General features: G+C 37.0%; 1 protein-coding gene across 2 annotated transcripts in view; it reads right to left on the bottom strand.

Moving 5' to 3' along the window:
• The window catches only part of SHPRH (SNF2 histone linker PHD RING helicase), a 50,916-nt gene that overhangs the window by 14,767 nt on the left and 11,203 nt on the right, over positions 1–24,946 (bottom strand). For both annotated transcript variants that reach the window (XM_034060660.1, XM_034060661.1), the window contains 13 exons: positions 24,193–24,888; positions 20,916–21,167; positions 20,078–20,156; positions 17,949–18,112; positions 17,604–17,860; positions 14,665–14,786; positions 11,805–11,893; positions 9,939–10,028; positions 6,736–6,843; positions 5,590–5,732; positions 2,734–2,907; positions 2,328–2,390; positions 1,128–1,353 (listed from right to left, as the gene is read on the bottom strand). In XM_034060660.1, the coding sequence (XP_033916551.1) occupies positions 1,128–1,353; positions 2,328–2,390; positions 2,734–2,907; positions 5,590–5,732; positions 6,736–6,843; positions 9,939–10,028; positions 11,805–11,893; positions 14,665–14,786; positions 17,604–17,860; positions 17,949–18,112; positions 20,078–20,156; positions 20,916–21,167; positions 24,193–24,888 (2,463 nt within the window). The remainder of the gene's footprint in view (positions 1–1,127; positions 1,354–2,327; positions 2,391–2,733; positions 2,908–5,589; positions 5,733–6,735; positions 6,844–9,938; positions 10,029–11,804; positions 11,894–14,664; positions 14,787–17,603; positions 17,861–17,948; positions 18,113–20,077; positions 20,157–20,915; positions 21,168–24,192; positions 24,889–24,946) is intronic.

Raw genomic sequence — 24,946 nt, 5'->3', positions numbered from 1 at the left:
TATTAGGTGTTTAATGATTTTATCAAATGCCTAGGTGCTGAGATGTTATTTTGTTTAAAAATGTTTTGCACTGTGTTACTCTGTAATGTAGTAACTTTTTTAAAGGCCGCTCCAGATTCTCACTCCTAAGTATGCTACCAACCTGAGGAAAACAGGTGACCAGAAACAAGTTTTCTGGGAAAAAAAATCCCACAACAAAACAACAAAAAAACCCCCAACCCACATAAACCCAAACCCCCTGACTAAACTCCCTTTAGTTAATCCAAGATACATAAAGTAAATAATTTGCTACAGTATCTTCTCTTCTTTTATAATAACACTGTAACAAATCTTTAAATTCTTGGATAGCACACTTCTGCAAGAAGTATCTTTGCTTTTTCAAAACCTCTTAGAAAAAGCAAGTGACAATTTCCTAGAATCATGAAACCAAAACAGAGCACATGAGTCAAATAAACCTGGCACTAGCACACCAAGTGTTTTCTACTGAAGCTGAAGTCTGTTAATTAAAAATGAGAAGAAGCATTCAAGAGGAAACACTTTCAATTGCACCCTAGGTTTTAAGACGGGATGATAACCCTTCTGTGCAACAGCAATTCCCCCTTCTCCGTCACTTGCGTATACACACTGCAAGGAAATACAGATGCACGATGCATAAAAGAAAGTGACAGTACACTTCTGTAGTGCTCTGACCCAAACAGAAGACTTAATTATTTCATGTTACACTGTGTAGTAAACAAGATCCAGGAAATAAAGCAACAGTGAAAGGACACCTGTAGCTAGCATAAGACTGAAGGTAAACTGAATTACAGAACTGACCAATTTGCAGAGCCTTGCTCTATTTTGATTTAACTAAACAAACTCATTTAATTGTATCTGTATACTGTCTTACTAGATGTACTTACAATGCTTACTAACTTGCTTAGGAACCGGTATAGCTTTTACAAACTCTGCAATCATACTAACCACTTTAAATCAAACCCTCTAAAATAAACAATATGAAAAAGTTTTGCGTAGGCAAACCCTAATTTCAGGAATATAACCTAGATTTGTTCATATTCAGCTTCAATTTGTTTATACTACATTAAAGAGACCTCCCAGCTGTTTCATCACTGTCTCATTTACTGTACCTTATATTCCTTTTTCCATGCTTCAAAGAGTTCCAGAAATACACTGCCTTCTTCAATTAGCTTAGCATCCATTCGGTGAGCTTTGGCAAAGGAGAGAATAGCTTTCAAGGCACGTTCAGTTTCACTGGTTGCCCACAGTCCTCTGCTTGTGGTGGGTAAACGGTCATCAACAAGCCCTTCTTCATCTTCTATCATCTCCTCAAATATTGCCATTTGGCCTTTGACACTTAAAAAACAAACCCAACACGATAGTTATCACTGATTTTATACTTGCACATTAATTTCTACTTACTCATCACATAGGCCACTGTCAGCTCAAAGTCATCAATACCTTTTGTAAAGGCTTACACATCTTTTTCAGTAGCTATTAATGATTAATGTCAACATTTAAAAACGCAATTTTGACTTCTTTAATCAGCAAGAGTTGTAGTTAAACGCCAATGCAAAATTTGCTGAATATTTGTGCTATTTAAGAACACTGCAGCTTCCCAGTTCCCTCTGACAAAATAATGCTGATTCAGAAACACATTTCCTAATGTTTCAACAATCATTAGGCAACAGAGACCCCTCTAATAAAGACTTTTCAAAATGTTTTCTCAGTGACCTCAAGATTTTTTAATCCAATTTTGATACTCTAAGGGATATGAGAGATAAAAGTCAAAGAGAAAGCATATGGAGGGCTATAATCTCTGCATCTCTGTACTGTTCACTAAGCATGCTTCTCTCACATGCTGGTGCAACCTTCCAGCTCACAGCTGATTTCCTACCTGAAATCTCCTCCATTGTAGCTTCAGTTTTTATTATTTCATGAACTATACAGAATTTAAAAAAAAATCAACAATCTATGAACAAGTATGGCATTATAACACTTGCAACTGGACTACAAATATTTACACAAATTGGAATACATATCTAATTAGCATACTTGTACAGAAACTTTCTGAACAATACTTCATTGAAAATGTACGGTCATACAGCAACTTGAATAAATGTGGCACATACTGGTTGCTCTTACACAACTTTTTAAAATTAAATTTACATAGAATATTAAACCTGATGAATAAAATTGCTATCAAGGCCATTGGGAAGAAGTTGCTGTATTTTTTTCATAATTTATCTCAGAAAACTTAAAAGTAGAAAATAGAAAACAACCCAACTTCCACATTTTATAGAGAGAAGTTTATAAAGCTATGAACTTACGTCTGAGAAAAGAGCTTTGACTCGTATTCTGTGAACAACTCATCAGCCTTACAGAAGACACAGCTGTAATACAGAAGATTGAAAACACTCAGATTGAAGCACTCCGAATTTAATCAGAAACCAAAGTAATTCTTTTAATTCCCTATTCCAAAATATAAAACCTCACAAAGTCCTTTTAAAAAAAGAACAATGTAACACTCTTACGTACACCAATATACTAACTGACAGGAAAAGATTTTCTAAGAATAAACCCAAAGTAAGGTTGTGACTCTTAACAAATGGATCTGTGATATCTGCGTGCATACAAATCCTGAATACAGAATAAAGACTTTAATCTCTTATTTCAAAAAGAAAGGAGAATTTAATAATACACTTCTAAAGTATATTTTCTATTTTCAAGACATACTTGTTAAGTGGAAGTCTAACAGGTCGCAAATGGCAGATAGTGGCAGCCTCAATAACCTGCTTAGAGGGAGGGCCTTCTAAGTTTTTCACTGCTTCTCTTACTGTCTTCTGAAACTTCTTCACTTCATCCAGATGGGTTGTGAGCAGGTATTGAAGACCTCTGCAGTCACGGAACCTGTTTTAAAAAAACAAGGAACTAATTGTACACTGAGGCACTGAATCCAAACTTCATTCAGTATTTTGAAATAGAACAGAAACAGCTAATAGCAATCTAGAACAACATATAAATTTCATATCATAAACAAACACTTGTTACTACTAATGCTGTTAGAATCATTCCTTTGAATCCCCTTAGATGATGCCTGATATTTGCAGAATAGAAAGGCTCCTTCCAAGATTTGAGAAATAGAACTTAATATTAGCAGTCAACACAAGCCTGCAACACTCTGGTCCACAACACAAATCCACAAAAGTAAACAACTGCGCATACTCATACCCTTATTTGCATCCGTTGGCTACCAAACTCAATCTTAATGCACCTATGCAATTCGTGGCAGACATATGCACTGCTCATAAAAAATATACTGCACTTTGCAAGTTAGCTTTCAAAGTTAAAATTATTAAATGGACATAACAGTGAACCATTTTGCTAAAACTTTACTGACTGTCATGACTGGAGTAAGAACCTGAGCACCAGTTAAATACTTCCCATATTGTATTGTTTCTGTGGGCAGAAGTACCCTGCTGAGAGTGCACCATTCATATAAGGTCATTCATGCATTCATGTACAAGAAAGTATATTACAAGAATGTGGTTCTACTCAGCATGGAAGCTTTAATCCAAAACACCCCTTTTGTGAAGTGTGGAAAGAAAAGCACAGGCTTAACACTACTAAAGTCTGGCATTTAACATGACCTGCTTAAGCAACATATTTAAAATAAAACAGACAAGTTTGCCTAACCAGGTAGCCTGAAAATACATGTAAATTTCATTCACAAGTCTGTTGTTAATACTATCATTTGCCAAATATTCCAGATTTACAAAAATCTCCCACACAATACTCTGGATTAACCATCTCTAACACTCAACAGCAGATTAGAACTTGTTGCTTTTAGCACTGATCAGTAGTACTTCCTAAGACACTAGTTTTTAACTTTTAAATTGCATATGCCAGAATAAATTAAATGGGAAGAAGGTTTTACCCTTACTTTATGAAATAAACAGTTGAGTTTCGGGTTAGGGTTACAGATAGCTTTGAGACAATACCCCTGAACCGCTGTATGGTCCCAGCTCTCTCAGCCTCTCTTGGCATGAGAGATGCTTTAGACCTTTCATCATCATCTTGGCCCTTTGTTGGGCTCTCTCCAGTATGTCCTTGTTTCTCTTGTACTGGAGAGCCCAGAAATGAGCAGAGTACTCCAGGTGTGGACTCACAGCACTGAGTGGACAGAAAGGATTACTTTCCTCAACCTGATGCAATATTTTGTCTGATGCAGTCTAGGATACCATAGACCTTCTTCACCACAAGGACAAATAGATGGCTCTTGGTCAACTTGGCATTCTCCAGAACCCCAAGTAAAGCTGCTTTCCAGATGGATGGCCCCCAGTATCTATTTTAACAGACAGAATTTCCTTCTTCCTTCTCAACATAATTTGGGTTTGTGATAACAGAGTAGTCACAGCAGAGTATATGTTTTTATGTATTTAATTAAAATCTGTGCACATTTTAAGTATCTAAATTTCTGCACACATCAACATTTTATATACACATTAGATATTCATACATATGTATGTGCATTTAAATAGATTTTATTTTATATATATATAACTAAAACATGATTTAGAAAGATTTTATTTAAAAGCATAAAGATTGTTCATGTATCTGAGAAAACTGCCTGAAATTAAGCTGTGAGAGCACTCTTCTTCTATGTTTCCCTTTTCTGTGATGAACTTACGGAGCTGGAGCACAGAAGATACAAGAGGAGGGTGGGAGAAAAGGATTTATTCAGCCTGAAAATCAGATTGCTCTGGGGAGACCTTATCAATACCTACATCTATCAAACTGGAGGTACAGAGAAGACCTAGCCAAACTTTTCCCAAAGGCATGTGATGGAAGAACAAGAGGCAGTGAAATGCAACATAGGAAATATTAACTAAATAGAAGGATTTTTAATTCTTTTTTCCACCAAGTAGGTCAAATAGTGGAACAGATTTCACCTAGAGACTATGAAATGCAATTTTCCTCCTTGGAGATACTCTAAACTTAACAGGACAAATTCTTGTGCAACCTGATTGGGCTTAATCTCTGACCATGGGCCTAGATCTATAAGCTGGGGAATGATCTATGTGACCTCCAGATGTACCTTCAAATTCATTATTCTATAATAGCAAACAAAAGTGGTATTGCTGTCTCTTAACAAAACCAAGCCAAAATTCTTTGCTCAGAAAAACAATTATGCTATTTTATGGTGCTACATAAGGATTTTCTGATATTGTCTGTCTACTTTCCATTTAAGAAAGGCAGTTTCTTTTAGAGGTTACTCAATTTTAATACAGTCAACTTTGAATCTTTCTTGCTCAGTAGATGAATGAGTACAGAAGACTAAAACCGCATTAGGTAATAGAAAGGAACATTTAAGAGAACACTTGTCTAAGAGAAAACTGTAATTCTTCTGCTTTTCTTTCCAAGTCTTCAATCTAGCTACATTTTTGGGGGACTGTTTTTGAAACTTAATTGCAGCCCAGAAGCTCCAAAGTAAAAATGCCTGCTATTTAATGACAACTGTTAGCAGAAATTGATAAGAGGACTTGAGCAGACTTAACTGTATTCATTAGCCTATTTTAGCTATTCTCTTACTTCTCTGCCATGGAGAGTTTATTAATCTGTTGTTTGTAGTTGCATGTTATTTCATTTTGCACACGTTGAACAAGCTCCTCATCGATGGCATACTGTATTGCTGTGTGGATGACATCCAGCCACCAAGGAGAGCCTGAATGTATCTGTACGCAAAAGAACAGATTTATCCATAAACATTCAACAACAACCATTTTAGTCATTTCAGTAGAGGCTTATACTGCTCTTCAGGTCACACTCAAACAAAAACCAGTAAATTTCATGCAAAGTGGAAGATGAGAGTATGCTTAAGAAATATTTCTTCTCTTGTTTAAGAGAATACCTGATTAAGAAATATTCTACATTTTGTACTGCTGCACCTTCAAATTGCTTTAGTAGAGTCAGATTCACCAAAACCATCTACACAGAATAGACACATAGAGATACTGTAATCAAAAACTTTCCTCTTTCTATCTCTCTCTCAAGAAGAGACGAAAGGATCTTTTAATCAGGGAAAGCAATTTTTCTGAGATTAATAAAACAACACTGAAGTGACCTTATAATTTTCAAAGGCGAAAGAAAATGCAGAAGTGTACTTCCTCACATGCCATCTGCCCCCATTTGTTTATTATTTTTTTACTATTAGACAAGTGAGAAGCAGCATTTCTACTCAGGTGTTCATCAGTTCATTCAGGAATTGCACTTTTCCTTGAAACCTGAGTTGTCACAGTGCCTAAAAACAATTAAACCTTAGCACAATGACTAAATGCAAGTCAAAGGACTTCAAAGCAACTGAAATACTATCTGATAAACCACAGAAATTATTCAAGCCAAAATATGCAAGTTATATACCTAAATTACAGGTGAAGCACAGTTAATATAAAAATCAAGCTTGGTCTTAAAACTTTACTAGAATCATCCCACAATGTACTTCTGTTTTTAACCATCTGTTCATCGAGTACTATGAGCCTTTACGCAGGGAACACAGAACATGGTTTAGGGGTTGGGTGTGTGCATGCAAGCACGCTGACAAAGATGTGCTCTAAACAGGCCTTCAAAGAACTCTTAGAGAGAAAAAACAGCTGGTGTTCTGGATAAACAGATGAAAATAACAGATATATAAAAAATAAATCTCAGAATTCAGAGTCTAAATATGTAAGAGGTACCTGCCTTTCTCTGGAGCTCCCGAATCGTCTGAAAAACTGGCTGTAAGGCCTGATGGGCTTCTGCAACTTCTGCATTGGATTTACTCATATAATGCTGTCGAAGTTGTTCTGCCTGTACGGAAACGAGAGCTTAGATTATGCACAAATCATATTTATGAGGAATAACTGAAAATACAAAAACTCTGCAGCTACCATAATGTTTTAAAATGGTTAGCTACCTACATGCTACCTCCTCTTTATAATATCAGGAGAAGATGATATTAAAAAATTGCTAGTTACTTGACAATGGAAAACTGGGCAGTATTTCTATAAAGGGAAATTAAAACAGAAAAAAATGCTACCTATGCATAGAATTTGCATTAAAATGATAAAATATCACAAGATACACAAATATTAAGACAGATACTGATCATTACCACATAACTGGAGAGGCTGAAAGAACTGAGCTTGTCCAGCTTGCAGGAGAGAGGGTTAAGAGGATACATAATAGCAGCCTTCCAGCAGTCAGAAGGAAACCACCAAGAATGAGGAACCAGGCACCACTTCACTGAAGTACACGGTGAACCAACAATGGATAATGGCTACAAGCTAGAATGGGAGGTTCTATGTGAATTTTATTTCAACTATGAGGATTATGAAGTATTGGAACAGGTTGCTCAGATAAGCTGTGAAATATCTTTCCTTGGAGGTTTTAACCTCCCAGTTGGACAAAGCTCTGAACTACCTGGTCAGAAATCGGTGCTGACCCTGCTCTGAAGGGGAGGTTCAGCTAGGGACTTGTGAAGGTACCTTCTACCAAAATGATGCCATAACAACAATGTGGGATCTATATGTCCACTACAAGTAACCACTGGAGAACAGTGATTCCAGCTATTTCACCAGGTATTTCCCTAGTCAAGATTAAGGATACAGTTAGCAGGCTTATGTACACAGGAAGTAACACACAGTGACTTGTTCATCTGGCCAAAGACTGTCAACCTTTCACAGAATCATAGAATAGTTAGGGTTGGAAAGGACCTCAAGATCATCTAGTTCCAACCCCCCTGCCATGGGCAGGGACACCTCACACTAAACCATATCACCCAAGGCTTCATCCAACCTGGCCTTGAACACTGCCAGGGATGGAGCATTCACAACGTCCCTGGGCAACCCATTCCAGTACCTCACCACCCTAATGGTAAAGAATTTATTCCTTATATCCAGTCTAAACCCCTGCTGTTTAAGTTTCTACCCATTACCCCTTGCCCTATCACTACAGTCCCTAATGAATTGTCCCTCACCACCATCCCTGTAGGCCACCTTCAGATACTGGAAGGCTGCTATGAGGTCTCCATGCAGCCTTCTCCAGGTTGAACAGCCCCAACTTTCTCAGCCTGTCTTCATATGGGAGGTTCTCCAGTCCCCTGATCATCCTTGTGGCCCTCCTCTGGACTTGTTTCAACAGTTCCATGTCCTTTTTATGTTGAGGACACCAGAACTGCACACAATACTCCAAGCGAGGTCTCACAAGAGCAGAGGGGCAGGATCACCTCTTTCGACCTGCTGGTCACGCTCCTCTTGATGCAGCCCAGGATACGGTTGACTTTCTGGGCTGTGAGTGCACACTGCTGGCTCATGCTCATTTTCCCATCAACCAACACCCCCAAGTCCTTCTCCGCAGGACCACCATGAATTTCCTTTTTGCCCAACCTGTAGCTGTACCTGGGATTGCTCCAACCCAGGTGTAGGACCTTGCACTTGGCATGGGTAAACTTCATGAGGTTGGCATCAGCCCACCTCACAAGGATGTCAAGGTCCCTCTGAATGGCATTCCTTCCCTCTAGCATATCAACAGAACCACACAGCTTGGTGTCATCGGCAAACTTGCTGAGGGCGCACTCAATCCCATTGTCCATGTCAGTGACAAAGATATTAAACAAGACTGGTCCCAGCACCGATCCCTGAGGGACACCACTCGTTACTGATCTCCAGCCAGACATTGAACCGTCGACCACAACTCTTTGAGTGCAACCATCCAGCCAATTCTTTATTCACTGAGTGGTCCACCTATCAAATTGATGACACTCCAATTTAGAGACAAGGATGTCATGCAGGACAGCATCAAATGCTTTGCACAAGTCCAGGTAGATGACGTCAACTGCTCCACCCCTGGCCATCACTTTTGTAGCCCCATCATAGAAGGCCATCAAATTGGTCAGGCAGGATTTTCCCCTTAGTGAAGCCATGCTGGCAGTCACCAAGCACCTTGTTGGTTTTCATGTGCCCTAGCATGCCTTCCAGGAGAATCTGCTCCCAGATTTTGCCAGGCACAGAGATGAGACTGACTGGTCTGTGATTCCCCGGGGCATCCATTTTCCACTTCTTGAAATTTTTTTTCAAGAATATATTTCCTTTTTTCCAGTCATCAGGAACTTCACCTGTCTGCCATGATTTTTCAAATATGATGGCCAGTGGCTTTGCAACTTCATTTGGATGTTTAGGCAGTACAAGAGTGGAGGGTAAACCAGTTGCTGTAGACCACATGAGTACAGTATAAATAGTACAGCAATAGCCTGGCCAGATGCTACTGGCAAGCTTTAGATCGTAAAGAACACTGCAAAACAGGATTTCCTCAAGAAAGTTCTGAAGAAGATATTACCAGTACCACACAGGACCAAAAAAAGAGGTAGAAAAACAGCTTCAAGGCATGACTGAGAAGGTGCAATAGGCAGTAGTAGTTTATTTACTAGGAGATGGGGAAGCATTTTGGAATGGAAGGCAACTATGCAAGAAAAGTAAGCTTCACCTAGAGAAGACTGACTATGTGCAGTTAAAATGAGGAAATAAATGTGAGAAAATAAAGGACTCCTAAGAATTCAGGATGATGTGTTATTTATCATTAACATTTAGGTAAGTTATTTCCACAAGAATATTGTGGTGTGGGGAAATCACTTTTAAGAGATAGAATTTATTAAAACTTCCATAAAACATAAAAAACATAACAAGAGATCACCAACATTTAGTGATGAGAGAACAGCAGCATTTCACTATACATTTCAGCTCTCATCTTCAACACTGAACAACTCTTGATTTTACTAACCTGAAATGTATGTAGTTAACCTGAAACCTATTTTATTTTTTTTTAGTTAGATAAAATATTAAAGGATAAAAAAAAGATATTAAAAGGTGCTCTTCAAAATGTATTATATAAAAATGAGTAACGTTTACCTCTTCTGCAAGTCGGCTATCACGCAAAGTTGGAGGAATTCCTGGGTGCTTTGCCAACAATTCCATCAAATTGTGCGTAGAATGAAGCCTCTAAATATATACAAAGTTAACAGAAATCATGAAAAAATACATTGCAACATCTTCAACAGGAAAAGCTTTAACAGCAGTGAAAGCATATAGCAAAAAAAATGGTATTAATTTAAAATCAGTTGTGTTTTTTTCCCCTCTGTAAGACAAATCCAGATTAACAAAGAAAATATTTTTTTTTCCTCATTTTACTGAGGTAGAAAATGAAACATTAAAAAGGCCTTATTCAATACCTCAAAAGTAAATCAGGATGCAAGTTTGACATAAATCATCAGATGATCTTTATGGTCCCTTCTAACCCTAAACACTCTATGATTTTATGCTTCTGTCCATTCCATACTCACCCTCCTAATTAAAACACCCCTTTGCTATTATAGAAAAAAAAATTATTTATCTCAGAGTACATTATAAGCAGACCATTCATTTCGTCTATCTAAAGCAAAATGAAGTATAAGGAAGAAAACAGCTTCCAATGGCTTCAATTTCCATGTTCTTCACTTACCTGAAATAAAAGGTGACTGAATAAAACATAACCCTTATTTCTTTTAGGGAGAAAACAAACTCAACTGTTAATCTAAGCTAATTTTATTCCTCTTCCCTATGTTCCCCCTATGTATCCCAAACCAGACACCTAATATTATGCTGCCTGTATATCTCCCACAACATCATACTAAAAACCACCACTATCATAAGCTTTCTCACTTTGTGGATTCACTTCACCTTTGTCCTATCACTATCTCAGCCACTAAAGAGCACTGGCCAGCAGTGAATTGCCATTGTCTTAAAGAGGTAAGCCTACACAATTGGGAAGTATTCATCAGAAGCTGAGCTTTATTACACAAACATAGTGTACATTTTGAGGGGGAAAAGCTTTATTGAATTGCATAAACCAGTAAAGCAGCTTAATTAACAATCCTGTTATGAGCAGTTTAACAGGTTTATGCTGCTATGACTATACTAAGTGAAAATGCCTCTGGGAAGTCACAAAGGAGCAGAAAGGAACAAAGAAGCACAGTGTAGCCACCAGATGACCACATGCAAGATAATCAAACAATAACTTGCTTAGTGAAGCAAGCAAAGTAAAGAAATAGACAACTGGTCACTTCTTATTTATCCATCATTAACATTTTAAGTATCTTATTATGCTTCAGAGAATTTTGGTCAATTTAGAACTTATATTTCTTGAAGAAATATAAAGATGTTACTTAGAGAACCACTGCTTTTTTACCAGGTAAATATATTTATATTATTAATACAGTATTAAAAATACATTAATATTATTACCTGAAAATTCATTTTGATTCTTTCTCATGTTTCAATTCCCTGTCAGAGGGCATGTTCTGCAGTATAACAATTGTATTATTCTCTATTGTTTGGCAAATTTATTCTCAGTGCAAGCCCAGCATCCGGTGTTTGCTGGATGTAAAACAATACCATTAATGTGAGCAGTCACAGACACATACAGAAGTCTATGAATTCAGCTTGTTGAGTTTATTGCAGAACAGCAGGTGGAGATCATACACTGCTTTTGGAATATCATGAACACCCACAAGCAGAAGTTCTTAGAATTCCAGTAGATTAAAAAAAAAAAATACAAAAAGGAAACATGGAGGTCACTACACAGATTCTGATCTAAAGATTGTGATAATGACAGCAGGCTGAAGGAGTCATTCAGCACAGCACCAGGAGGAAGAAAAGACTGACCTGTTAAACTAAATCTGAAGTATTCCAGTTCTTAACTACTAGTTGTTTTATTTTTACATTTGAATGCTCACTCACTTGCAAGGAATCTGTTTTGAGCTTTTCTTTGTGCTCTTCAGATGATCTTAACACTTCTCTATACAGCTCTGCAGCCAATGCATATTCTCCTGAATTAAAAGAGGAACAGAAAACATACACATATTGTGTTGGGTTTAAATATATAAGCAGCCACGACTGGCCATCACTTGTAACATACTAAGACGCTTTCAGAGAGGCTATATAATATCTGCTTGTCTTTAAGCAAATCTTCCCTTTTCATTCTACTCCTCCTCCGCCCTCCCCCAAAACCTGGTACAAGACAGAGTATTATATTTTACAAAGACTAAAGCAGTTTCCAAATTAGGTATCTTTTGTGACTGCAAGATCTTGATCTTAAAATATGTATTCACAGTTGCATAAGTCAAAGAAACCTCACATGTTGAACTAAAGAAAAATAATAATAAAATCTACAACTCACTGCAGTGAAGCATTACTGAATTCACACTGCAAATACATAATTCACTCTTCCAGTGAAAACAATGAAGTTGTGTCACACTTCAGAAAGGCAAAAATGATTAAACACATGCAGGGAGTGTAACTACTGATGTAAGCTGCTAACACCACAATCACTTCTCAGAAAATAGATTAGATAACAAAAAGCAGCAATAAAAAATTGAAGTTGCATATGGAAAAGCGGTAAAAAAATAAATCATTTTTATTCTCTTTGCTCAACTGACAGAAATGTACTTAGCCAGTAATAGGCTCAGAAGACCATGGGGAAATACAGGGACATGAAATGCATGAAGGCAGATTAACAAAGAACATCCTACCTATCTGTAACAACCCTATTTCTAACAAGATTTCTTATACTGAAACCGTTGCTAGTTTTAAGGTTGTAGTCCTTAAATATTATTGTCATTACTAGTATTTGAAAGGGTTCAAGCTGTGGCATGGCAGACCTCATCTGACTTTCTTTTGATCCATGTGGACCTTGTCCTTGGCTTAGCTGTGACAGCAATTCCTCTAATTTACTAGGTGTCTAATTCACTAATCTATTTTTTTTATTTTAACATTTGCCTTTGTGTAGTACAACCATAGTTTTATATAGAAAGCAGTAACAAGCAGTTATTTCATGTAGAATGAGATATTTACAACTTAAACAATGACGCAGCGTAGAGAAATACAGGCCTAGTAACAATAGCAGAGACCTTGAAAAGTAAAGACATAGGATGAAGTGTAGAGTACAGCCATGGAATGCTAAGAGATGGTACACAGGCTTGGCAGTGAATACAGAAGCCATGGCTATAAACAACTCACCCACAGTCAAAGAAATGCAGACCTAGAGATGGACAAAACTGGTTTTAGGGGCAACAAAGAGAACAAAGAAATAGTATGTAACATTTATAAAAGGCATCGTGTACACAAAATTTGATGTTAAAGTGAAGCTGCAGTCCAATGAAGACAGAGAAAGGTGTAAAAAATGTGCTAGCAAACATAAAAATGACCCAAATTGGATCCTGGAGTAAGAAAAAAGAAACCGTCAACATGAAACATCTTACTCCTCCTGAGAATTCCAGGTGGTGACAACTAGCCATAGCACTGCCACCACCAGTATGAAACCACTGACCCCAGGACTCCGAAGGGCCATAGAAAGATAAGTGTAAAAGCAGTACAAGCATTTAGAAACAACTGTGATTATTATTCTTTTTTCTGTAACAATTAGATCTGGATAATAGCAATTATACCTGTAAGATTTCAACCACAGTAACAATAAATTAATGGCTTTTCTTATACAGAAAGTGCACTTCCTCCTTGCTGATAAAGGTGACTGAGTATAACAGTAATGCTTGGGGTAATTGAGAGGGAAGTTACAAACCAGAACTCTGCCTCAGTCTTGCTTCTGTTCCTCACCAGATGCAAATTTCATCAATATGCCTTTCAAAAACTATGCCAAACTTATTTTTTTGTACTAGTGTACTTTAGAAGTATTTAATCTGTGCAGAGTTTTTAGGGACTTTATTCTAGCTGAAAAACTTGATCTCCATCCTGCAATAATAATAAACATAACATTTTAAACCTACTAACTACAGACTAGAGAATCTAAATGTAATTATTTCTGTAAGATAAGTAATGGAAGAGGCAGTCTACTTGTTCTCCTCTTTGAAAAAAGACTTCAACATGAGCTGGAAAAATTCAAGCTCCCTGTCAACTTTAGAAGACCTATTACTTGGCAAAGAGGCATTTTTTCACATTCATGGCTAAGTAATTTACATTTAATATTATTTTCTTTAGTGGGACATTCAAGATGAATGCAATTATTTTTGTTTCCTATTAATTTTCATTTATTACTATTTTCATTTATTTTTTATTTTCATTTATTTTTTATTTTCATTTATTATTTTGTTTAGTGGGACATTCAAGATGCATGTAATTAATTATTGTTTACTATTCAGAGCTTTTTTCCCCTCCCCATTCAGTCAAAATTTACATTGACATATAGCAGGCAGCAGCAATGAGATTCCACAGTTAGTGTAGCAGTTTGCACGGCAGAGGGCACAAAGAACGCCCAGAAAGCATTACTGATAAAACAAAATCAGGTTAAATATTACACAAGTGTAACTTCTTTTATACTCCCAGTACATATAGATGGTAGAATTAAGAGAAAATATAAACCAAAAAAGCCAGATATACTCTGAGACATCAAGAAGATGAACAAAACAACACCTTTTCTCCCTCTAGAATGAGTATCTTGTTATGAACACTGTTACAAGCCTCTCTAGTTTCCCAAGACTTCACTATGGCTTTTTCCCTGAATTCAGAAAACCTATTGCTTTTACATGGTGGCATCTAAACCATAATCAGCAAACTAAAAGTATATGCTAAAGCCATCCACTCTTACCTTTAATGATATGGATACCAGCTAAGCCATTCAGAGCACACACCAACTGTCGGTGAGCTTCCTCACACTCTGTTCGACATTTTTTCTGCAGAGATGTTAACAGTTCCTCCATGGTCATGGTGCTGAAATGGAGACCAAACAGCTCAAATGTGAAACAAAACCACAATCCTAGAGAAGTAAAACTGTCATGTTGTGCAGCATGAAACTGTTACACACATCCAACATACTGTGCAAATGTTCATTCAAGATGTATTTACATATTAAAAAAACCCTAGCTGTCAGCTTTTCTTCCAGCTAGAGCTTCAGCCTAACTTGAGCATGAAAAAGAGCTTGACATCTCCTAAAAACAGAAAAAAATAAAAAGCAAGAGGAAAATTAACTAAAATAATCCTTCACAGGGCAAAATATTTTTGGTCTGTTACAGTGGCAAACTGGAAACCAAGCAAAAATAGACCCCATTTTGCTACAAGCTGTTAAAATTAAAACAGCTATGAGAGACTACATTTCTTCCCCTTGCAACCAATCTAAACATGTAAAACTCATGAGGTGTCAAGGGAAAGAGGAAAATGTGTAAAGTGAGAATAGTGAAGATTAGTAATTATAAACTTCCTTTTCTACATTTGTTTGTAATATTTGTAATTCATGAGAGGAATTCAGTCAGAAAAGAATTAGCTTAACATAAAAATACAGGAAATGGAGATAAGAGGGAGAAGCAAGAACAGAGATGAATAAGAAGAAAGGAAGAGGCATGAAGGTTAGCTTGGAGTAAGGCCAAAGGACAAACAATCCAGGCAGAAAGAAGACTGATGTGAACAGACAGGAGAGTAAACTGCAACAACAGTCTACAACAGCTGACCTGAAGCTGTTTCTGTGATCAATTGCTGCTGTGAGATCAGACACTAATCCTCCCCCCAAAACTCTGCTCCTCAGCCTCATTCACCTTCATGAGAATAATTTATTATTTGGCATTTAATGCTGTGGAGTACAGCAAGAGGTGACATAACCTCTGTGCAATCTGGGCCCAAGCTATATGGGAAGAGTATCCTTGACTAGGCTTTTATTTTACCCTCCTTGCAACCCTGTTCCATTTGCAGAAACAGTTCTTTGAGTTTACACTACAATGTTAAACTAGAGTAGGCTTTAAATCAATATAATCACTATTTATAATTAGCTGGGTTGTGCAGGTGTTAGCAAATACACATAGCACACACTGCTCATACTCTGATACTACTACCATTAATATTTACCTTTCATTTTCAAAACCATCAGCAGTTTCAAGAAAAACTATAAAAATCAAAAGAATGCACATATAAAGTATGTGATTTGATACATAGCCTGAGACTGCCAATTAAGACAAAAAGAAGCAGTTTTTACTCTGCTTAACTAGGGAAGCCTAGAAACCTCCCTTTTGAGGCTTATGTTTTTGCTGAGTATATGTTCTCATTTACTGCTTTCATGACAGAGGTGAAAAAATACCCCACCCAAATCAAAATCAGTCATCTAACAAAGAATATACACCAAACTCAGCTTTCTTGTTTCAGGCCAGTTTGTCTTATCCATGTGCTCCAGCATCAACTTCTTTGTTTCCTTAAATTTTTCTTATTCATCCAAGTTCCTTGCTTCATTATTTTCCTACACATAACCAAAGCCAGGAGCCAAATCTCTCTGCTCTGCAAATGTTCACTGCTGAAGTCAAGTTTGGTTCACAAAAGAGGTACCTAAGTAACACTGGGAAATGACTTTGTTTTGTACATACAATTTAAAGAAAGAATTCATTTTCATTGCTAATTTTTCCACCACAGTTAACTATACAGCTGTCTCTCCACAACCATTCCATTAAAATCAACACAGTTCTAAGCTGCCCCCAGCATACTCAGCTCAGTTTACAAGTTTCATTTTTACTCCACTGGCTCATTTTAATGCAAGTAATCTTTTATAGGCTGGTGGGAATATTGATTTCTCTATGTTTGAGTCCTTGCTTCCACATTAGCAGACTGTTAGAAAATGTTACAACAAATTGGCCCCTGCTGAAAAAGGGCAAAGTCTATTGCAGCTGCTTAGGCACTATTAAGTAGTGCCCTGTATGAGAAAGGGGAAGGAGCAGGACACAAAACTTCATAAAAAGATAGAAAGAGACTGAATAGAATGGATGTAGAAGACCAGGAAACACTATAAATAACATCAGCATTGTTAGAAGTTTTAGTTCTTCCTCACATGTAGCTTAAAAAAGAAACAACATGAGAGCCTGGAATGGAAACAGCCTGTTCTTTCACAACCCCCCTAATTGAATGGGAAAGTAGTAGCTATATTTTGCTACTAGACTTCTAGTAACATAATTTTGGTCTAAGAAAGGCTGAGACCAACTGGTTTTTGCAGGGCACTTCCAAAGAAAATGATCTTGAAAGCACGGGTAAAAAGGGGGGAGAGAGGGGAGAAATGGTAGAATCCCCTACATTTGAACAGCTTTCAAGTTTGGATCTACATTTACAAATTCTACAGCCTCACATCAACATTTTCTTTGAATTAAAGAAATTATTCCATTCTGTTCATTCATTTTGCTGGTTTATCTCATCTATGAACATGAGTTTCGTAAGAGACAAAAGAAAATCAGTGGGCTTATTTAAAACTGAAAAAGAATCTGGTTTGTTTCACACTCAATCTGTCACCTGCAACATCCATAAGCATCATAAGATCAATGCATAACTGCACAAAAAACCGCCTCTCAGTACCATGTTCTTTATCACAAGAATTATAATAACTACCCTCTGCATCCTATTCAACTTCTGAGGTCACATACCTTGGTATGCCATGGTTGCACATTAAAAAAGCTTAAATTAGGCATGGTTGAGAACTGGACAAGATCTTATCTTGCACAGCTGGGGACAATCAGGGTTTTCCTTTGTGTAAAGAAATCCATTTAAGAAGTGACAGAAATTCACCTTTTCTGTAATGGCAAGAACTCTCCCCGAACAGCCTGTGGATGACAGCAGGCCTGCCTCAGCCTCAGCAAAGGGTACAGAATAGAAGTTACAGTTCTTCTACCTAGGCTACTAAGCTTCAGAGTCCAGTCTGAAATCTTCCTGAGTTTTGCCAGTGCATCCTGGCAGCACACCTCGTGCTGGCGATGATAGAAGTGTCTCTCCACAGGAGAAAAGTGAAGCCAATGAACATTTTCTGTCTGAGGGGGGATTTGAATCTGCAATTCAAAAAGAAAATCAATAATTTGCAAATAAAGCTATTACAAATGTTGTTCAGGAATTGTAAAACCAAAAAGTCTAGTTTACTTGGTCAATCACATCCTTCTTTGCTGATCTCCACATTATCTTGGCAATTAGACCGTAGAGAGGCTGGGGATTTTTCCTACAATAAGGTCGATACAAAAGTCGGTCCCACCAGTGTTTGACCCAGTAAGGATCAATTCCAAGAAAAAGGACTAATCCATACAGATCTGCAAGAAAATAAAGTGGTTTAGTACAATAATTGTGTTTTCACAATACGCCTCCCACCAAAAAATTATACAAAGGTTATTAGGCAAAAAGCAACTACATTCTGGTTGATAGCTTTTCCAAGTGTTTTCCAAACATTCCCTCACCAAAACAGCTAATTTAAGGCAGAAGACTGGATGGAGAAAGGTAGTGGTTCTCTCCTTTAGTCAGCTGTTAGATTTTCATAGAACTTGCTGGAATGTAACTATTTGTGAGACACTTCCCTAATTTCAAGTTTAGCAAAACAGAGCAATCAATTTAAACATATTCAGAGCAGAGGTGAGAGGCAGAAATTACATGACTGCATATGGTTAACCAAGTTTGCCAGGTTTTCCTAAAACAATATTGCTCAGAATCATTACTCCACAGCCTGCTGTGCACCAACTGTCTGTTGCCCACCATCCTAAAAGGGGCTGCAATTCAGAAGACTCATTTTTCTATTAAGGCATAAGAAATTAGCAAACCAAACTTTTATTGTTTTCTTACTTGATGAGAAAATACAGCTTGCTTATTCTGCCCAGTTCACAAACCCACCAATTTGGGGGATGAAACAGAAAGACATGCTGACTTTAAGCTTTTATCTAAATCTTACTGAAAAGATACTGAAGTACACATTTAAATGCTGCATGTAGACAATGCAGACATAGAAATATATAATCACAGAATCACAATTACGGATAGTTCTTTAAGATTTTATAGCTACATTCTCCATCCTGTTAGCTTTATTATAATTCTGGTAGTCAGCTGAAAGCCATAAGCCATTAACCAAATACATCCTAGACAAGGGGAAAAAAAACCCTGGGAATCATTTCTCTACAGGATGCAATTGTTTATCCAGAGGTCTTATCCCACTTTATTATAGCAGCAGCAGCAATTCAAATCAGTCAGCAGTTTTCATCCCCATGTGATGGGGGCATTTTCATCCCCATGTGTTGGCCTGAGCAGCTGGCCAAAACATATTATGGACAATATGATATTTCAGTTATGTATTAAATCAACACTATCACACATAAGGACTTGAAAAAGTTAATTATGACAGTCAAATCAATCACTTCCTTCTATAGTTCTTGCTTTATTAACTATGTGTTCTCACTTCTAACTACTGTTATGTACATTTATAAATTTAATCCACAATTTCCTGTTGAATTAATCTACAATACTGGCTTTTATTATAGTTTGGTATCTGAATATTAGTTCACAAATGTACGCAAATGAATACACTGATTTATCTGCTTTCAAACTCATTGCCTCAATGTGTACCACATATTCCTAAATCCATCCAAGAACACAGAAAATAAAGTAGTTCCATTTTTTGTTTCTGTCTCTGTCTGAAGCCTGTCTACAGAAACCGAGTACCTCATAAAAAAGACAAGATAAATGACAGCTGCTAACATACAGCCCCCTACTCCCCACATCTCAATTCATTAATTTCTTACATAAGGACTTAAGACAGCTTCATAAAGCTTTAGAACGATTTTTAGAATTTATATTCATGGCAGTTGAAGCCCACAGTAGTTCATACAGGGCTATGCAAAAAGCAAATACAGCCTCCTTGCTGTATCTGACAAGTAGAATAGTTCTATAACCACAGCAGACTATCTTTAGCTGCAAGAAAGAAGGGTTAATATTTACCCACTCTGCTAAGTGAAAACTGCAGAATAGACTTGAGTCAGCTGTTAGACATACAGGTTCTCTGCTCCCCAAAGTATTTGTCTAACTCAGGGAGATAAAAAGATTTCAGGTCTGCAATTTTTATATTGATGCATTTATTGATGACATTATCACATGCTTAAGGTTTATGGTTTACCAAGTCAAGAGTACCTAATGAATTCAGAGCAAGACTAGCTGACATTTTAACTGCTTCAAAATACTATCCAATTATCAGCACAAGGAAAACCCACAGATGACACTGCTACATGCAATCTCACCTTCTAATCCTCGCTGCACAGGAGTGCCACTGACACACCAGCGATTGATCCCACTTAAACGGAGTGCCATTTCAGCAGCCTAGCAGAAGATAGAAACAATGGTGGGGAAGCGAAAAGAGCAGAATACAGTCTGAAAATACAACAGCCTTATTTTCAAGAAGTATGAACATCTTTTCAGTGCCTAAGAGTAGCAGACCTATAAGTAGCATTGGTATAATATATTATAAAAATGTGTATGAAGTTATTGATCTTTTTGAAGGTAACTGAAAGCAGAGAAAAGCCATATCCATTTCCAAGTAACCAAGTGGAAGTACAGATTTACAGAAGGCAAACAGCAAAACTGTATATAAAAAAAATTTATAGAATTAAAGCCCATAATCCATTATGTAATATTTTTGTCATAAGGCAAAAGGACAAAAGAAAAACGGATGAATACCAATTAAAATAATCTCCCTCTGCAGACTGCAGCCTTAGAGTTTGCAGACAGACTGCTGATTATCTTCTACACCCAAAGGACATAACCATGTCAGCAAACAGGGTAGTGTCTTGTTTGAAACTATCAAACACCATATACATGATGACCTAGTTCTTTAAACTGTCAATATAGATTAGGTATTTTTTAAGCTGGACATACTTCACAGTCTGCCAGAATTCTAAAAGGAGAACCATTTAATAGTAAGAATCGCCAACAAAAATGTCACTTCTAAAGAACAAGCTACAAGGACAAATTATCTGAGTGTACTGAACATTAAAAGGGGGAGCAGGAAGTCTATTTTATTATTTACAATAAGCTTGTCAAAACCTTTTTGAATTAAGTGCATGACTGGGAATGTCATACCTTTGCAGTAGTGCATTCAACCATCTGTGCTTCATCAAGGCAGATCCTCCACCACTCCACTGCTACTAAGGGGCTTGGAATAGCCATATACCGCTTCTGGTTCCTGAAACGGCGCCCATCTTCACTGTTGCTGTGGGGTATATCCACATAGTTCAGTTCAGTGCGAAGGACATCATACGTGGTGATAACCACCTCCTGCTCGGCTAGCATGTGTGGCTGCAAAAAGCCATGCTTCTTCACACCTTGATACACCTACATAGATTTGTATTCAACAGCACATGAGGAAAAAATTAAGGTAAGAGAGATTGCAATAAAAATGCTAAAATACCAGTTCAGTTTAATACCTGCATGCTTTTAGCTGTGTTGCTCATGTAACATGAAACCCTTCGTAAAACCTGTATTCATACAGCAGCATGGTGGGAATTCCATGTCAATAACAGACAATAAATACAATACAGACATTGATGCAAATTTTTTAGGTATGATTATTTATACCTTCACAAAACATTTTTTTTTCTCCTGTCAAGGAGAGGACTTCAGTATTTTTTTACAGGTGATTTGTTTCAACAGTTGTTTTCAAGATTAACTATTCTTTAACATTGTATGGAGCAGCAGTATTTCAGTCAGTGTTACACATCTGGTGTTCTCCTTTACTGTAGACATACTACCTTTCTCCCCATTGCTCCCAAAAATTCATGGATGATTAGGCAAAGACAGATGTATCAGCGAAATATTTAAAAGTCAGAAGTGATACTCTGGGTAATGTTTAAACTCCAAAAACGATTTCTACAGAGACTTGTAAGATAGAAAGAGTACCCTACTAAGAAACAATCCCTGTGCACCAACAGAATATCATTATAAACCTTTCATACTGACATTTTTCTAATATCAGAAATATTCCTCTTATCTCACTTGTCATTTTAAGCATGATCCTTTCAGAAACATACAGCAGTTTGAATAGGAAAAAAATAAGATAAACTGCACATTTTACTATATGATTCCTCATGATAGCATTAGATATCTAAAGAAAATAAACACACACTGAGTCCCAATATACATAAGTACAAAAATATGTTCAGATTTCAAACACTGTGTGGTACAACACACATAAAATTCATACTAACTTTTTTCTCTTGCTCCCAATTTATTTCAGGAATCTACTTAAAAATTATAGGCACCCACTGCTTTTTTATCATCAGCTACTTCTTGCCACTCATCGAACTATTAATCACAATATTCAATTTCCCAACCTTTTTTTTGGAAAGAATCTTTATTCTAGCATACTTGTATTCCTCTCTCATTCTATGAGTTCATGATTTATTATATAAGAATGGATCATCCTGGTTAGTGTTTATCTGCAACTACCTACAAACACTTTTATCGTTTAAGAAAAATTACACCATCTTTCAGTCTGAGTGTCACAAATTTTAATCTTCTCTTAATTCACACACCTAATAGTTAAAAATACCAAAATCAAGGTGACCTTAGGAAACCTCAGTTGATTTTGCCCCTCTTTATTCATTGAAGACAAGCACATGATTTCACTGTTAATTTCATTGTTACTTAACTGTCTTCCAGTAACGTTTTTCCCTCTACATTTGTTCATATGGCAACAATGTTTCTGTCAAAAGTTTCTTTCAGCCCCAGGATATGGCAACAGAGTATGTGTGCACCCAGGTCAATGCAAAGAAATGAAAGAGAAAGAAAGGGATGGGGGAAATAGAAGAAAAAAAAAAAAGAAAAAAGAAAAGCATGCTCAGTGAAGCATCTGTTAAGAATCAAAAAATAACTGCTGAAGTCTAATGATCTCTTCCAAGTGTTTATGAACAGATTTTCTGTAGGCTTATAACTTGGCCAGGTTTTGGTTGTTTTCAGAGCCACAGGAAAAGACAACCTGCCACAAAGCAGGACCCATCAATAAATTTTAATTTCTTGTTCTATGATATAAAACCACTAGAATTTCCCATAGGTTGTAAGCAGTTGGAAGAATAAAAAACACCCTTCATATGCAATGCAAAGCCTGTTAAATTGGGAAGCTGGTTCTTTGAAATGTCTGAACTATGCAAGTCTGGATGACTTACAGTTGGCAGTTAAAAGAAAACGAAAACAGTGCCTTAGAATGAAAGGTGTCACACAGCTTAAAGTACTGACATTGACTATTGAAGCTGTTTTACTGTTACCATGTAAATCTATTTCTGACAGTTTTCATCAAATCTGCTATAAAACCTGGACTGGGTCCTACAAAAACTGTGCAAATTTTACACATTTGTTAACTGCTGCACTAAAGCTAATTAGACTGCTCACACAAATGTCCTACTGGAAACCCAGAATTCATTTATACATTGGGCATGTAGGCAGAATAGCTGAAGTTATCAGATACATCCCTGAATACAAAGCTTCCTCTCTTTATCAATCTACTACTACTGTTATTTTTTCAAAATATAAAGGATCTACAGTTCTCAAAGCACTTTATCATTACACAAAATTCTTGCCTACTAAAAATACGAAGGACAAAACTTGACTACATTGTTATTAGAAGATAATGGCTACCCTTGAATACTGTGGTGACTATATTAAAAAAAAAAAAAAACAAAATCCAAACCTATATAGCCATAGTTACTACACGTATAATTGGATTTATTTTAATGATAGCGCTTATTAGAAATTAACTAAAAGGACAATACATGGTCTCCAGAAGAGCAGCATCTTAATAAATATGACAAATGTCAGAGACAATGTCCAAGTTGAAATGGTGTTATTTTCAGTAAACACCAAGGCCCAAGACTTGAAATACAAATTTGAAAGTGACTCGTCACCTATTGAAACATTTGTATTCATTTGGAATGAAATGAGAACCAACTGTCAGAGAACTGCCTGGGTGTAAATGTACACCAAGATGACACTTCCCAGGTACCTATAGTTAGGCCTAAGTTCCTTGGCAATCTTTCAGAGAAAAAAAAACACAGAAGAAGCATTCCCTCTCAGAAATCATCTGTTACAACTGCTCAAAATTTGCTTCCACTTGATAAAGATACTTTGTCCACTGTACCATCTCCCAGTGACCAACTAATAAGGAAAAAACGAAGAACTAAATGCAGTCTTTCTGGGACACCAATGCACTGTGTGATGGCAAAGAACAGCTGTAATATGGAGAGATGCAGAATTCTGACATCAAGAACAAGAAAACCTCTGAGCTTTATGTGATACAGAATGTCAGAGAGACAGCCCAAAGCTCTGATAAAATAACTCACTAGAATATGAAGCTATATAATCTTACCAGAACTCGAAGAGAAGATGATCTTACATGCCTGTTGATTTCATCTACCCACTGGTGACAAATAGAACTCGGAGAAATTATCAGAGTTGCTCCTGTGGAAACTGGTTTCATTGCCACAAGGCAATGAGGACAGTAGAAGGGCTTGACCTTCAGGTTTTCCTCTTTGTAGTTTACACATTCCGCATGCTGCCATAAGTAACACTTCAAGCACTGCACACGAGCTTTATAGTCAGCCAATCCAAGCTCACCACAGATACATTCAAAGCGATATTCAGAGGTATTAAATGGAAATACAGAACTGTTATGTTGCACACTATTGCCAGCAAGTTCTTGGGAATGTGAGGACTGATCCTTTGGGGTTTCCTGCTGTACATCAGCTGTAGTTTTAGAAACACCACCATTGGGATGACTGCTCGTATCACTGGAGACAAGGAGGTTACCATGCAAATCACCAGACTTCAGAACCACAGCTTCCTGCTGAACATCATTCTCTTTCATAGAGTTCTCATCATCTGCTTCAGATTTCCGGCTACATCTGCTAGTTGTACAATAATCATGTTCTTCCATGGTGATATCCACCCGTAACGGAGTTTTAAGGGTATTTTCAGAAGTGACAACACTATTTCTTGACTCTTTGGTTTGAGTTTTAGCATCAACCAACTGCTTCTTCTGAATGCTTTCTGAAGTCCTTGCTATCTACAAAGTAAAATTAACCAAGAATGTCAGACTTTCTCCTTACCTTTGTTTGTTTTGG

This window comes from Melopsittacus undulatus, chromosome 3 (genome assembly GCF_012275295.1).
Source record: "Melopsittacus undulatus isolate bMelUnd1 chromosome 3, bMelUnd1.mat.Z, whole genome shotgun sequence".
Lineage (NCBI taxonomy): Eukaryota > Metazoa > Chordata > Aves > Psittaciformes > Psittaculidae > Melopsittacus > Melopsittacus undulatus.
Note: the sequence above shows the minus strand (reverse complement) of the source record. Positions and strands in the feature narration are given on the sequence as shown.